The sequence below is a fragment of the Papio anubis genome, chromosome 19 (assembly GCF_008728515.1).
Source record: "Papio anubis isolate 15944 chromosome 19, Panubis1.0, whole genome shotgun sequence".
NCBI classification, from domain to species: Eukaryota; Metazoa; Chordata; class Mammalia; order Primates; family Cercopithecidae; genus Papio; species Papio anubis.
The window spans coordinates 23,634,272-23,647,067 of record NC_044994.1 but is presented as its reverse complement, the minus strand read 5'-3'; the positions used below and the strand labels follow the sequence as shown (position 1 = coordinate 23,647,067).

The 12,796-nt window shown below is 36.0% G+C and overlaps 1 protein-coding gene across 1 annotated transcript in view; it reads left to right on the top strand.

Annotated features, from left to right (window-relative positions):
• Positions 1-11,867, top strand: part of B4GALT6 (beta-1,4-galactosyltransferase 6) — a 64,300-nt gene extending 52,433 nt beyond the window's left edge. The window contains exons 6-9 of the mRNA XM_003914272.5: positions 3,337-3,524; positions 6,984-7,106; positions 7,720-7,821; positions 8,327-11,867. Coding sequence (XP_003914321.1) covers positions 3,337-3,524; positions 6,984-7,106; positions 7,720-7,821; positions 8,327-8,474 — 561 coding nt within the window. The 3' untranslated portion in view covers positions 8,475-11,867. The remainder of the gene's footprint in view (positions 1-3,336; positions 3,525-6,983; positions 7,107-7,719; positions 7,822-8,326) is intronic.
• Positions 11,868-12,796: the final 929 nt, after the last annotated feature.

The window sequence follows — 12,796 nt, the reverse complement described above, 5'->3', positions numbered from 1 at the left end:
CCCAGGGGTCTTTGCCTCCTTGTAATCAGACCCGGTGTAGTCTCTTCCCACAGCGAATAAGGACTGCTTTGCACGGGGAGCCGCATACTGTGGGAGGGACAGTACATGGCTTTTGAGGCTAGGTCATAAAAGATGTTGCTGCTTCCGCCTTGATCTCTTGGATCAGTTGCTGTTGGGGAAGGCTGCTGCCCTGTCATATGGATGCCCAAGCAGCCCTGTGGAGAAGAGCCGGCTTGCCAGCACCATCTCACAGCCACGCGAATGAGTCACCTTGGAAGTGGATCCTTCTGCCCCTAGTCAAGCCTTCCAGCGTGTCCAGCTGCCCAGCCTTTAGTCTTCCAGCTGAGGCCCTGAACTTAATGGAGCAGAGTTGAGGCATCTCCACGCTGCTCCCAGAATTCCCTCTCCCCAGAAGCCATCAGCATGATAAATGATTATTTCATTCATTCATTCATTCAATCATTCATTCATTCGACAGGGTCTCTCTCTGTTGTCCAGGCTGGAGTACAGTGATGCAATCTCGACTCACTGCAGCCTCGACCTCCCGGGCTCAAGCTGTCTTCCCACCTCAGCTTCCTGAGTAGCTGGGACTATAGGCACATGCCACCATGCCTGGCTAAATTTTGTATTTTTTGTAGAGTTGGAGTTTCACCATGTTGCCCAGGCTGATACTATTACTTTTTTAAGCCACTAAATTTTGCTATGATTTGTTACACATCAGTAGATAGTTAATAACATTCACTAATCAAGGTACTGTAAAAAAATACAGCAGAAAAAAATTTGAGGGGAGTGAGAGACAAATGACCACAGACCATGAGAAAATTTCCCCAAAGTGAGGGTGGGAATCTTTAGATTAAAGGGGCCCCACATGCACACATGAGTAAGATACAAATCTGCCTTGAAATGTATTATTTTAAAATTTTAGAATACAAATGGAAAAGAAGATATTACAAAAGTTTTAGAATGCTGGGAATTCTAGGAAAAATGATAAATGATTATGAATCAGAAACCTATGAACATTCTCAGCAATACTGGAAAATTTTTTTTCCCTGGAATTTTTTACCCAGTCAAAATGACAAATGTGAGAGTCGACTAATGGCATTTTCAGTCATTAATTGGCTAAAAACGTATTCTCCATGGGTCTTTACTTAGGAAGCTCCCGAAGAATGTGCCTCAGCAAATTGAGAAAGCCAAGGAAAAGGCGTGGGTGATTTAGGGCGTGAAGACGACCCAGCTGATAGTCACACATGGTCTGGAGAGGGCAAGGGAGAGTTGGGCTTGAGAGATGGAGAAGGAATTGATAGATGATTTGATGTGTTTGAATGATTACATCAATTATTAATAGGTGTAGGGCGTATTTCTTGGGCCTTTTGTACAAAGTAATAATATAGTAGTTATATAGAAAACTATAGTTACTCCCAGTTTGCAAAAGAAAACAGAATCAATTTATTCATCACTGAAGAAATATTAAATATTTACATAGTCCTAATAATGTAAATTCTTGATTTAACCAAAAATTATGTTAAAACTGTATTGGGAGAATAGAGGTAGGGGCAAGAGGTGTGGTGGTTTAAGTCCTCCACTACCATGATAAGAAGTCAAGAGACAGTGTGTAAAGTGAAAGAAGCAAGAAATATCAGGACTCTAATTTCCTCAAAATATGTAGATAAATACCAGAATAAATGGGAAGAGTTGAAATGTATTGCTCCTGGGGGATGGAGATGGATTAGATATGGAACTTTTTATTTCTGTTATAAGCCTTTGAGTGTTATGTCCACGTTTAATAAAAACGATTTTTAAAACCTTAAAGGAAAGTAGTTTGTTAAAGCGGATGTTGATGTACTAGTCATAACATTATAATTTAACTCCCTTTTCTTTTTATTCTATTTCACTGGTGAAAAAAGAGGCTGTAAAAAATAGTGACTTCTATTACCTCAAGTTAGTGCAAGGCCTAGGACTAAAAATTAGTAATTTTTCACTCTTGAGGCAGCACTCTGATGATGACTACAATGTGTGTCTCATTCACTTCTGTAATGATCCTTTTTTTAATATATTTTAGAAATGGTTTTGATAAATGTTGCTAAGACATTGGTAAATGCTCTTTAATTTTCTTCAGATGCAGAATGAAGGTTTTTTATTGCCAGTGCACCTTAATATATGTTCACTGATAAATAAAGGACAATGGTTGTAATATAGGGAGTTGGGTTCTGTATAATAAAATTCTATTTTTCGTCCCTTAAAATGCCCTTAATCTTTATCATAAGCAATAATAGAAACTATTTATTGCCCATGTACTTTAATGTATTTTCTGTAATAATAAAGGAAAATGGTTGTAATAAAGGAAGTTGGGCTTTGTGTAATAAGTTCCAATTGTTTTTTCTCTAAAATGCTCTTGGTATTTATTATAAGCATTAATAATAGAAAGTTAGACCTTCCTGGTGTTAGTACTTTAGAGAAGGGTCACTGTTGAGTCATTTCCACTTTTCTCTTAGTCTTGACAGCATATGGCAAGCTCCACTAAAAAAATAAAACCTATATTATTTTTAATGACTTTTTTTTCTCGCCACAAGTAATCTATATCCTGATGTGTTTGAAGTAGAGCAGAAATATCAATTATATAAATGTGCTGATGTACTAATGGACTATACACTGTTTTCTTCTATGTTGTTAAATTATAAAATAATATAGTAAGTAAATTTAAACAGTATATTTGAAAATCCTGGCCGGGCGCGGTGGCTCAAGCCTGTAATCCCAGCACTTTGGGAGGCCGAGACGGGCGGATCACGAGGTCAGGAGATCGAGACCATCCTGGCTAACACGGTGAAACCCCGTCTCTACTAAAATATACAAAAAACTAGCCGGGCGAGGTGGTGGGCGCCTGTAGTCCCAGCTACTTGGGAGGCTGAGGCAGGAGAATGGCGTAAAAACCCGGGAGGCGGAGCTTGCAATGAGCTGAGATCCGGCCACTGCACTCTAGCCTGGGCGACACAGCGAGACTCCGTCTCAAAAAAAAAAAAAAAAAAAGAAAATCCTGAAGTGTGTTTATTATTTGTCTATTTCATTTGGGTCTATTTATTGTAATCATTTGACCATAATGCAACAAGTTTGAAAAATAATAGAAAAAAGTCAGATGGGGGCCCGGTGCGGTGGCTCACGTCTGTAATCCCAGCACTTTGGGAGGCCAAGGTGGGCGGATCATGAGGTCAGTAGTTGGAGACCAGACTGGCCAACATGTTGAAACCCTGTCTCTAGTAAAAAGAAAAAAAAAAGAAAAGAAAAAAAGATGATGAAGTGTGAGTACATTTCTATTTTCTTCTCTCGCTCTGCTCCATGAAGACTGGCACACAACCTTTTAACCGTGCAATGCTCTTCAATGTGGGCTTCAAAGAGGCCATGAAAGACAGTGTCTGGGACTGTGTAATCTTCCACGATGTGGATCATCTACCTGAAAACGACCGAAACTATTACGGATGTGGAGAAATGCCACGTCATTTTGCTGCAAAGCTGGATAAATACATGTATATGTAAGTAGTGTGCACCATTCCTGATATTGTACGATGTAATTGCACAGTCATAGCATTGAAATGGTAGCTGCATTATGTCCCTAAATCTGAGAGAACTCAAGAACCCCAAGAATATCATCTTTAACTCTATCATGTCCTCCTGGGGAGCCAGGACACAGAGTGGCTTTTCGTTCCTGTGGGTGCTTCCTTACACAGAGGTTTGAATGTGGTGTGGTGGGAAAGAGAGCCTAGTTTCTGCAGTGAAACACACACAGATTTAAACTTGGGTTCTCACACTTACAGTTCCAGGACTTACAGGTTAGTCACTTGCATCTCTGAAGGTATATTCCTTGTTCACTGGGATAATAGATCCCATCCATATTGCTGCTGTGAGATCACATGTGCTCTGTGCCTGCTGTGTGGTAGGTGCATAACTCATCTTGACTCCTGTCTGCTCTCCCCCAGTGATGGTTTGGAGGGCCACAAAGTGCTGTTTATCTTCTTCCTAAACTATGCATTCTTGACCTGCCCCTTCATAATAAGAAAACCAAATCTTTTCCTTCTCTAATTGGAGATAATTTAAAATGTGAACAGTTATCAGAGCTGAGATAGTAACTTAAAAGGACATGAAAGAATGCAGGTCTAACCTGGGGAAAGGATCACAGTTTTCATTGGCTAATGGGAGTGGAGAGAAAAGAAAGCTTTTTGTTGCTTAGGGCAGGAAGATGTTGCCTGTGTCACAGTTTTGCCTAGTGCTAATCAACAGAGTAGAGAGAAGCAAAAAGTCTGACACAAGCAGGAAAATAATGCTTGCTTTTTTCTTCCTCTTCATCCTCCCCACTCCCGCTCCCTCCTTCCCCCTCCCTGCTTCTTACTCTTTCTTCCTTCCTTCTGCTCCTCCTTCTCCACCTCCTCCTTCTCCTCCTCCTTCGTTTTGTTTGTTTGTGTTTTTTTTTTTTGCTAGTCATTGTTATCATTAGAAAAACTTTTTCTTTGTTACCTCTGTATCTGAACTTTGAGTATGGGGTTACCTTGAAGAAGGCCATCAAGGTTCACAATCTGGTTCTTATCACTTCTGGAAACGTGATTTTGGTCAGTTTGCTAGAATCCAATTAGATACAGGGTAACTGATTTTCACACACACACACAAAATCATAAAGGTCATATAAACTAGGAATTCTAAATTAATTCATTGTTAAATTCTAAATCAATTTGTTTTTTGTCTAAATAATTTGTTGTTAAGTTGTAAATGTCAATTTCTAATAAACACAGTTGACCCTTGAGTAATGCAAGGGTTAGAGTGGTGACTGCCCCCCTCCCCTACCAGAATGCAGCTGAAAATCTAGTATAACTTTTTACTCCCCAAAAGCTTAACTACTAATAGCCTACTGTTAACCAAAAGCCTTATCAATAATGTAAACAATTGAGTAACACGTATTTTGTATGTTATGTGTACTGTATACCACATTCTTACCGTAAAGTAAGCTAGAGAGATGATGTTATTAAGAAAATCATAAGGAAGGGAAAATGTATTTACTGTCCATTAAGTGGAAGTGGATCATCCTAAAGGTCTTCATCCTCATCGTCCTCATGTGGAGTAGGCTAACGAAGAGGAGGGGTTGGTCTTGGGGTCCCAAGGGTGGCAAGGTGAAAGAGTTGAAGATGGAAAAGGAGGCAGGAGAGGCACATTCAATGTAACTTTTATTGAAAAAAAAATTGTGTATCAGTGGACTTGTGCAGCTCAAACCTGTGTTGTTCAAGGGTCAGCTGTATTCATATCCACCTAGACTAGTCCCTGGATTGGTTAGGCATCTTGGACGTTTGGATAGTAATTAGAATGTAGCTCAGGGAGAATGGCAGTAGATCAAGGCCTGGGCTGGACAGTGCATAGACTTCAGCTGTGGGATGAAGCCTGGTGAAGCGTCCCTGCCCCACAGTGGTGGCCACACTGCTGCTGACCAGAGAACTCAGACCCTCAGGTGTGGTGTCTCTCCCACTTTGGACAGTGTAAGATAAACACTGCAAGAGTTTGACTTGTTGGATTTCGTTTTCTCTTTAGTTTATCTGTTATACCTTCATTTTACCTAACTTTCCATTCTTTGTATAGTACAATTGATTATTTCCACTTAGGGCAGTAAATGGAATTGATAGGCTTGCTGATTTATACACGTCAGTAAACACACAGACACATTTATTCATGTCTCCCTATCTGACGATCTCAGGTTTTTCCTAAACTACTAGCCTGGACAAGAATAATCCATCTGATGTGGGAAGTACACGGTGCCAAGAAAGTGTATTGGCCCTGTGGAACCCCCAGCTAATCTTACTAAAATACCAGAACACTAAGCTCCCAAGAGTGAGCCTTGAGAGGTCTCAGAAGAGTATGGTTGTCTTTAGGATACCAGTGTTGCTATTACCATCTTGGAGTACCTTTGACCTAGGGTGAGGGCAAGACTGCTTTCTCCTACAACCCTAGGCTTCCATGAAGGAACTACTGTTCCTTGGTCTGTGTGCCACACAAGACCTCAGCTGGCAGACAGCACGTCCTTCTCAGAATGTGAGGCGAGTCTCTAACGAAAAGCTCCCTCCGCCGAGACAGCTTTGCTGTGGTCGCAGCCAGGTTTCCCTCAGCTTGATTTTTGGGTGCTGTGCATGGTCACGTTTTCTCTGCTCTGACATCTGCTCCCCAGGGGCATGTTTCAGTCCACGGGAATGTATTCAGGGTTGCAGGTCTAGGGACGCTGCCTAAGCGTCAGAAAGCCAATCTATACCTAAACACACAGTTTAGCTGAGTAAAAATAAAGTTTAGAAAACTTTAAACACATTGCATCGTTTGACACATTCCTTGGAATGAGAGTTAGGGAAGGGCAAGGAAAATAAAATCCAAATAAAAATATAGTTATTTCTGTAAATATCAGTGCATTGAAAATGAATATATTTGTAAATATCCGTAAATATTTTGAGAGTATAATCCTGACAGATAAGATCATTATAAAAGTAGGCAACTAGAAAATTAAACGCTAGAGTTGTCTTTTGTAATTGATATTTATCCTGCTTTATATAATAAATAATGCATTTATAATTCAGTTAATTTTTTAAGTGTTACTAATTTAGGAACATCTGACATGCATTGACCATTATTAATATACTTAATCATGTTTACTTTTGTTGTCAAAATATACAATTTTGGGGCACTGGGTTTTGAGCCTTACAGGTTTTATTTTGAGTCTTATTTGTATACTAAATATTAAATTTAGGTTTCCATAAGTGCTTCACGTTTAACATAACACATTTACATGTACTTGTGTCACTAGAATATAAAGATGTTTTGTATCTTGCTGTACTTCACATTTTCTAACATAATTGTCTATATAGAATATAAAGGCATATTTTGCAAAGCACACAAAAGACTGAAACCTTCATTTCACATGGGAAACTATTATGATTTTATTTTTAGAATACTGTATCTTTCTTTTCTAGTCTTCCATATAAAGAATTTTTTGGTGGTGTAAGTGGGCTGACAGTGGAACAATTTAGAAAGATCAATGGTTTTCCTAATGCCTTCTGGGGATGGGGAGGAGAAGATGATGACCTTTGGAACAGGTATGTTGAGGTACAAATTGTTCACTAATAGAATTTTTTTAAATCTTATTTATATTAGGTAAATTGTAATACTTATCTATTCCAAGAAGATTCTTCAGGATGGGAAATGTTTGAGGTTTCTAAACCCTATTTTGTGTTTCTCCTTTTTTTCATTAAGACTGCTTTCTGAAATTACTGGCAACATATAGATTAGAGCAGCAGTCCCCAACTTTTTTGGCACCAGGGACCAGTCTCCTGGAAGACAATTTTTCCATGGACCCGGGAGGATGGTTTCAGGAGAAAACTGTTCCACCTCAGATCATCAGGCATTAGATTCTCATAAGGAGCACGCAAACTAGATCCCTCACGTGTACATTTACAATAGGGTTTGTGTTCCTCTGAAAATCTAATGCCGTTTGGTGGTCTGACAGGAGGTGGAGCTCAGGCAGTAATGATTGCTCACCTCCTGCTGTGTGGCCCAGTTTTCAGCAGGCCATAGACCTATACTGGTTTGTGGCCTAGGGGTTGGGGAACCCTGGATTAGAGCATTCTTTTGTGTTTTAAAATTGAACTCACATAACCCATTTTCATATTTTATTTCCCTGTATTTTCATTTCCATATATGGTATTGTAGAGTTCACTATGCTGGATATAATGTAACCAGACCAGAGGGAGACTTAGGAAAATACAAGTCAATTCCTCATCACCATAGAGGTGAAGTCCAGTTTTTAGGACGGTAAGTTGAATGTTATCTTCAGATACCATGGTTTCCAAAGCTGTTGAATATATGAAAGGTAAATAAAAATGCATTGAACCCCAAAAAAGCTGCTGAAGGGAATTTTCATAATGGAAGGAAAGTATTTTTTGCTGAAGGGAATCTTTACAGAAGGAAGCATTTTTGGTGCTTGTTTTGAAGAGATATGTATGTATTAATAAATATATATATTTACGTTAAAGAGCCTGGTTAACTATGTAAAAGTATTTACGTAACAAAACGTAACGTTTCATTTACTAAAAATGTCTAATTGTAAAAGTGCAAAATAATGTTTTCAGGTGGCATTTTTTGGGTAGTAAAATTGCTAATTTAGAATAATGGTTTAGAGATTCTTAAATTATGCACAAGAACCAGAAATTGTAAAGAGCATTAAGTGCTTTAATTATAAGATGACCTTGAACACAGTCCTTATCAGTTTTCCTTTTTGAACATGTTTTGTTCCTTTTTTTTTCCTCTAAAACTATAGGTATAAATTACTAAGGTATTCCAAGGAGCGTCAGTACATCGATGGGTTGAACAATTTAATATATAGGCCAAAAATACTGGTTGATAGGTTGTATACAAACATATCTGTAAACCTCATGCCAGAGTTAGCTCCAATCGAAGACTATTAAAAGAAATGGCTGTTGTGGCAAGATAGACCACAATGCTGGATCATAAACTTGGAGCGCACGCTTAGTGGAGGTCAGCGATTGGCTGTGTCACAGTGCCCTTTTCCTTGAGAAGAGCCAGCAGTCCTCAATGTTTACAGAGTGGGACTATATACAGTCACCCTTCTCTCACCCATCCTCCCTGCTCTGAGACACACCCCTATGGCGAACATCGCAGAAACTGGAAGCCACTACTTAAGGTTGGAAGTTAAGAGAGCTCCCTATGAAGAGAAAAATTTTTATACTAAAATCTATAATTTAATTCAAGAGAATGCTTTTATTTCCGTTTAAACATATTTTGTATATATGTGATATAAATTAATGTGTGCAAATTGTTGAAAAATTAGATGTGTTGCAGTTTTGCATGTAATCGGTTATACCTTTATTGGACTTTTATAGACATTTTTTATTTGCATGAAAAAAAACTCACTAAATTTATGTCACTAAACAAAGGTTAACCCTTGTGTGAAATGAAGGAACTGTCAATAATTGACAGCCAACTAATACAGTAAACTGTTATACTAGTTTTGAGCTTTAGACCTCAGCCTTTTGTGTGGAAGAAGTCACAGCTTTCTTAGGCTTTAAAGGGAAAGAAGAAAGGACTTAAACAGCTTTTCTTCCTACCGGAATTACCTATGTTTTTCCTTGCTTGCAATCTCATCTGATTTTGCTAGAAATCACAACCATATTGTTTATGCATATTGCATGAGTATTACCAAGAAAATCTTAAAAGTTGTGATGTGACATGATATAAAGGACCTCTTTATGTTAAATGTCTTTCATGTAGCTCTGGTGTGTCAGGGATTTTGTGCCTCAAAAAATGTTTCCAAGGTTGTGTGTTTATACTCTGTATTTTTTTTTAATTCACAGTGAACAGCACTTTTATTATTTCCAGTTCAGAAGAGCCAAAAAAAGTATCTTCATTTAAAAAGAAATCAAGTCAGTTTTTTTAAAAGAATGATCTATGAAAGAAAACCCAATAGTGCTTATAATATACAAATGAATTATACTATTAGATAAGAATTAAATATTCTATTTTTATGAAGATAAATACTTAGTAGATAAAAACAAATTTTAAGTTTAGTTCTCAGACAGAATTTCACTTTTGGAGGGGACCCTTGAATGTTAGTTTCATTCAAATTATATTTTGTTTTTTTCACTTTTAAGAGATTATATCTCTGATATTAATTACTAAAATTTTCTTTCTGAAAGTATAATTTAATAGAATTATCTTAAAATACATGATCAGTTATTCAGTGTGCTGATACTATTATGTCTTCTATTTGTAGTATCTAAAAAGTATAATTTAATAGAATTATCTTAAAATACATGATGAGTTATTCAGTGCACTGATGCTATAATGTCTTCTATATGTAATATCTTATATGTTTGCATGATTGTCAGGGCTTTGTCCAGTTATCTTCATATGACTGTTCTCTGAAAAAAGGTCTTACTACCTGATATCAAGTACATATCTTAATTTTGGATGAACTTTTCCACAGTAAAGCCAAACGGTATTTTTTTTTTTAATTAGCAATTGTAAAGATTCTTTAAAATATCTTGATATTTTCACAAATTTTAAACAAAAAATTAAATATCTATAAAATGAATCTTCAACAACAATGATGAACAATAGAAATCTATATATGAGAGATGTTTGGATAATATTTGTTTGCCTCAAGGATTGTTTACCTAAAACAGAACTATGGTATTTATCTCAGATTGTAAGTTTTATTTTAAAGTGTCATTTTTATGGCAATATTGATAACACAAATGACCACAAACTAAATCATAAAATAATTGAATTCTTACACTTTGAGAAAATGGATAGTTATAATACCAAACAAAATATTTTCATATTTCTTAGAGCTATTTCCAAAATATTTATATTTCAGGTTTTTTTGTGGTAGTCAAAATAATGAAAAATCAAACCTTCTGAAAATTACGATATTTGTACTTCATTTGTGTATCAGTTCATTTTCTGTTTCTATTACATAGTTTTTAAAGTCAATGAAAGATTGAGAATGTTAACATTTGTTGATCAATGTGGAGCTGTCCACATTCGGTATCTTTTCATTTTTATATATATTTTACAGTTTCAAGAAAACTTAGTACTACTAGTATCTGCCTTATTTTCTTAAGTCTGATGTTAATTTTTGTTTCAGGAGTGAGATACAAACACTTTTCTTTTTTTCCGTTTTGAATATGGTTTTTCATCTCGTGAAAACCACCTAATTAGTTTGCTTTTTGTTTGTTTGGTTTGCTTTTTTAGTGTAGACCTAAAATTACTTCTGCCTATAAACGGTGACCTTAATATGTTTCTGTAAGTGACAGAGCTGTGCCCATTTATCTTCATTGTATGACAATAAATTATTACATAAAGATTAACAAATATATTGCAAATGCAAATTATCTTCTTTATAGTATGTTTGGAGGATTTATTAATGAGCATATATTGATTGCCTATTCCATATCCAGTGCGATGCTAGGTATGTCTATGGAAAGAGTATTATTACTTCATTTCTAAACAAATGAAGTCAAGCAAATTGAGATCTTTCTGAAATTGTGAAGACATCCTCTGATAACTTATCTGTTGTATTTCCTAGTGTCAAAGTCAAGAAACCCGTATATGTGGACTTAGGGCTACTAGGAGGTCCCTGTGGCACTAACTGGGAAAATTACATGGTGCTTTTCAACTACAGAAAGAAGTAATGACTAATGGGCCTGTCTGTAGAGAAGAAAAGGAAAAGAGTACACATTTGCTGTAACATGATATCTAATTCACAGTGGAGATAGTTAATTTTTTGCCAAAACTAGGTTTTATGAGTATTTTTTAAATCTACATTTAAGTTTTTGTTTTTGTGAAAAGGTATTCAGTAACAAAACTTTATAATATTAAGTAGATACAGTTATGTATTAAAAACTTCCTTATATACCCTTTTGCCAGCCAAGATACTGATACCTGTTTTAAAACAAAGTGGAAAAATGTCCAATACAATATTCTCTTTCCGGAGGCTTCCTACAAGTGAAAGCAGATTTTGTCATTTTATTTGGCCTTTGCTTGTCTTTGATATATTTCCTTATGTGTTTTTCAAATAAATACTATTCTAGATTTATTGTCTTGGATTTGCAAGTATGCCAGTTGAGAGAACTAAAATGGTCGTAGTACTGTTTATCAGAAAGAGGAAGTGTACTTAAGATTATTTTATTTATTTAGATGAAAGGCTTCTACATAAATGCACTGAAATACATGCTAGTAATTTCTTGTATCCCACTTTTCTTCTTTTTTTGCTTCTCATGGAAATGTTTGTACTTTTTTATCATTGTCTTTTATGAAATATAATGTTCTAAAGACTTTGTGTGAAGATGTAATTATTTTCCTCTCAGGAACTTTTTTGGGTTACCTGGGATTTTTGTTTGTTTGTTATCCTAAATTTTAAATGAATTATTGGTGAATATCTTGGTTGACACTAGGGTTGCAATGTAAGCATAAGGTAACCACAGCTTAAATACATTTGGAGATCACTTTATTCCTTTATCTCAAAAGGTAGTATTTAAGTATTTTTCATTAGTGCAACAATTAGTAATCTACTATATCAAGATAAATATTTAAGAATTCATTTTAGGATAAATTTTCTTCTCCCTGCACAACTTCAATGCATTAACTTGGTGTGTTATGCTCAGTTTACTACGTGTTTTTCAGGTATCGATGATTTTTAAGGCAAAGACCCAAATCTCCAAAATACCTAGGGACTAGATTTGTATTTGAGACTAGATTGTGAGATCATGAGTTTTATCAGCTATTTGTGAAATGAATTGTAATTACTTTATGTATAATATGATCTATAGGGGTATTGTCACTGCATGTTACAACTAAAACCAGACATTAAATCATAATCATTTAAAGCCATGAAATTTAGTCAGCTTAGTCTGCCCCACCTATGGTATTAATGTGTCCTCTGGTGAAGACATAGTAACTTCATTTAATGATCATATGTGTGTGTGTGTGTGTGTGTGTGATTATTATATATTTTGTATATATGATCATTATATATACCTCCTTGATATCCTATATATGTACACACACACTATACACACACACACTTTTTGTGCTATCTTTAGACAAAGATTCAAGGTTGTTGGGTATCTTCTGGACCAAAATATTATTTAGAGAAGTCTGTTTTTAAGGAGCATGCACTGTGTTGCTCTTGATTTAAATGACTTCAGAAAAGTGATTTGCCACTCAAGTATACAATGAAAAGAAAAAAAGCAGTGTGAAAAATAAA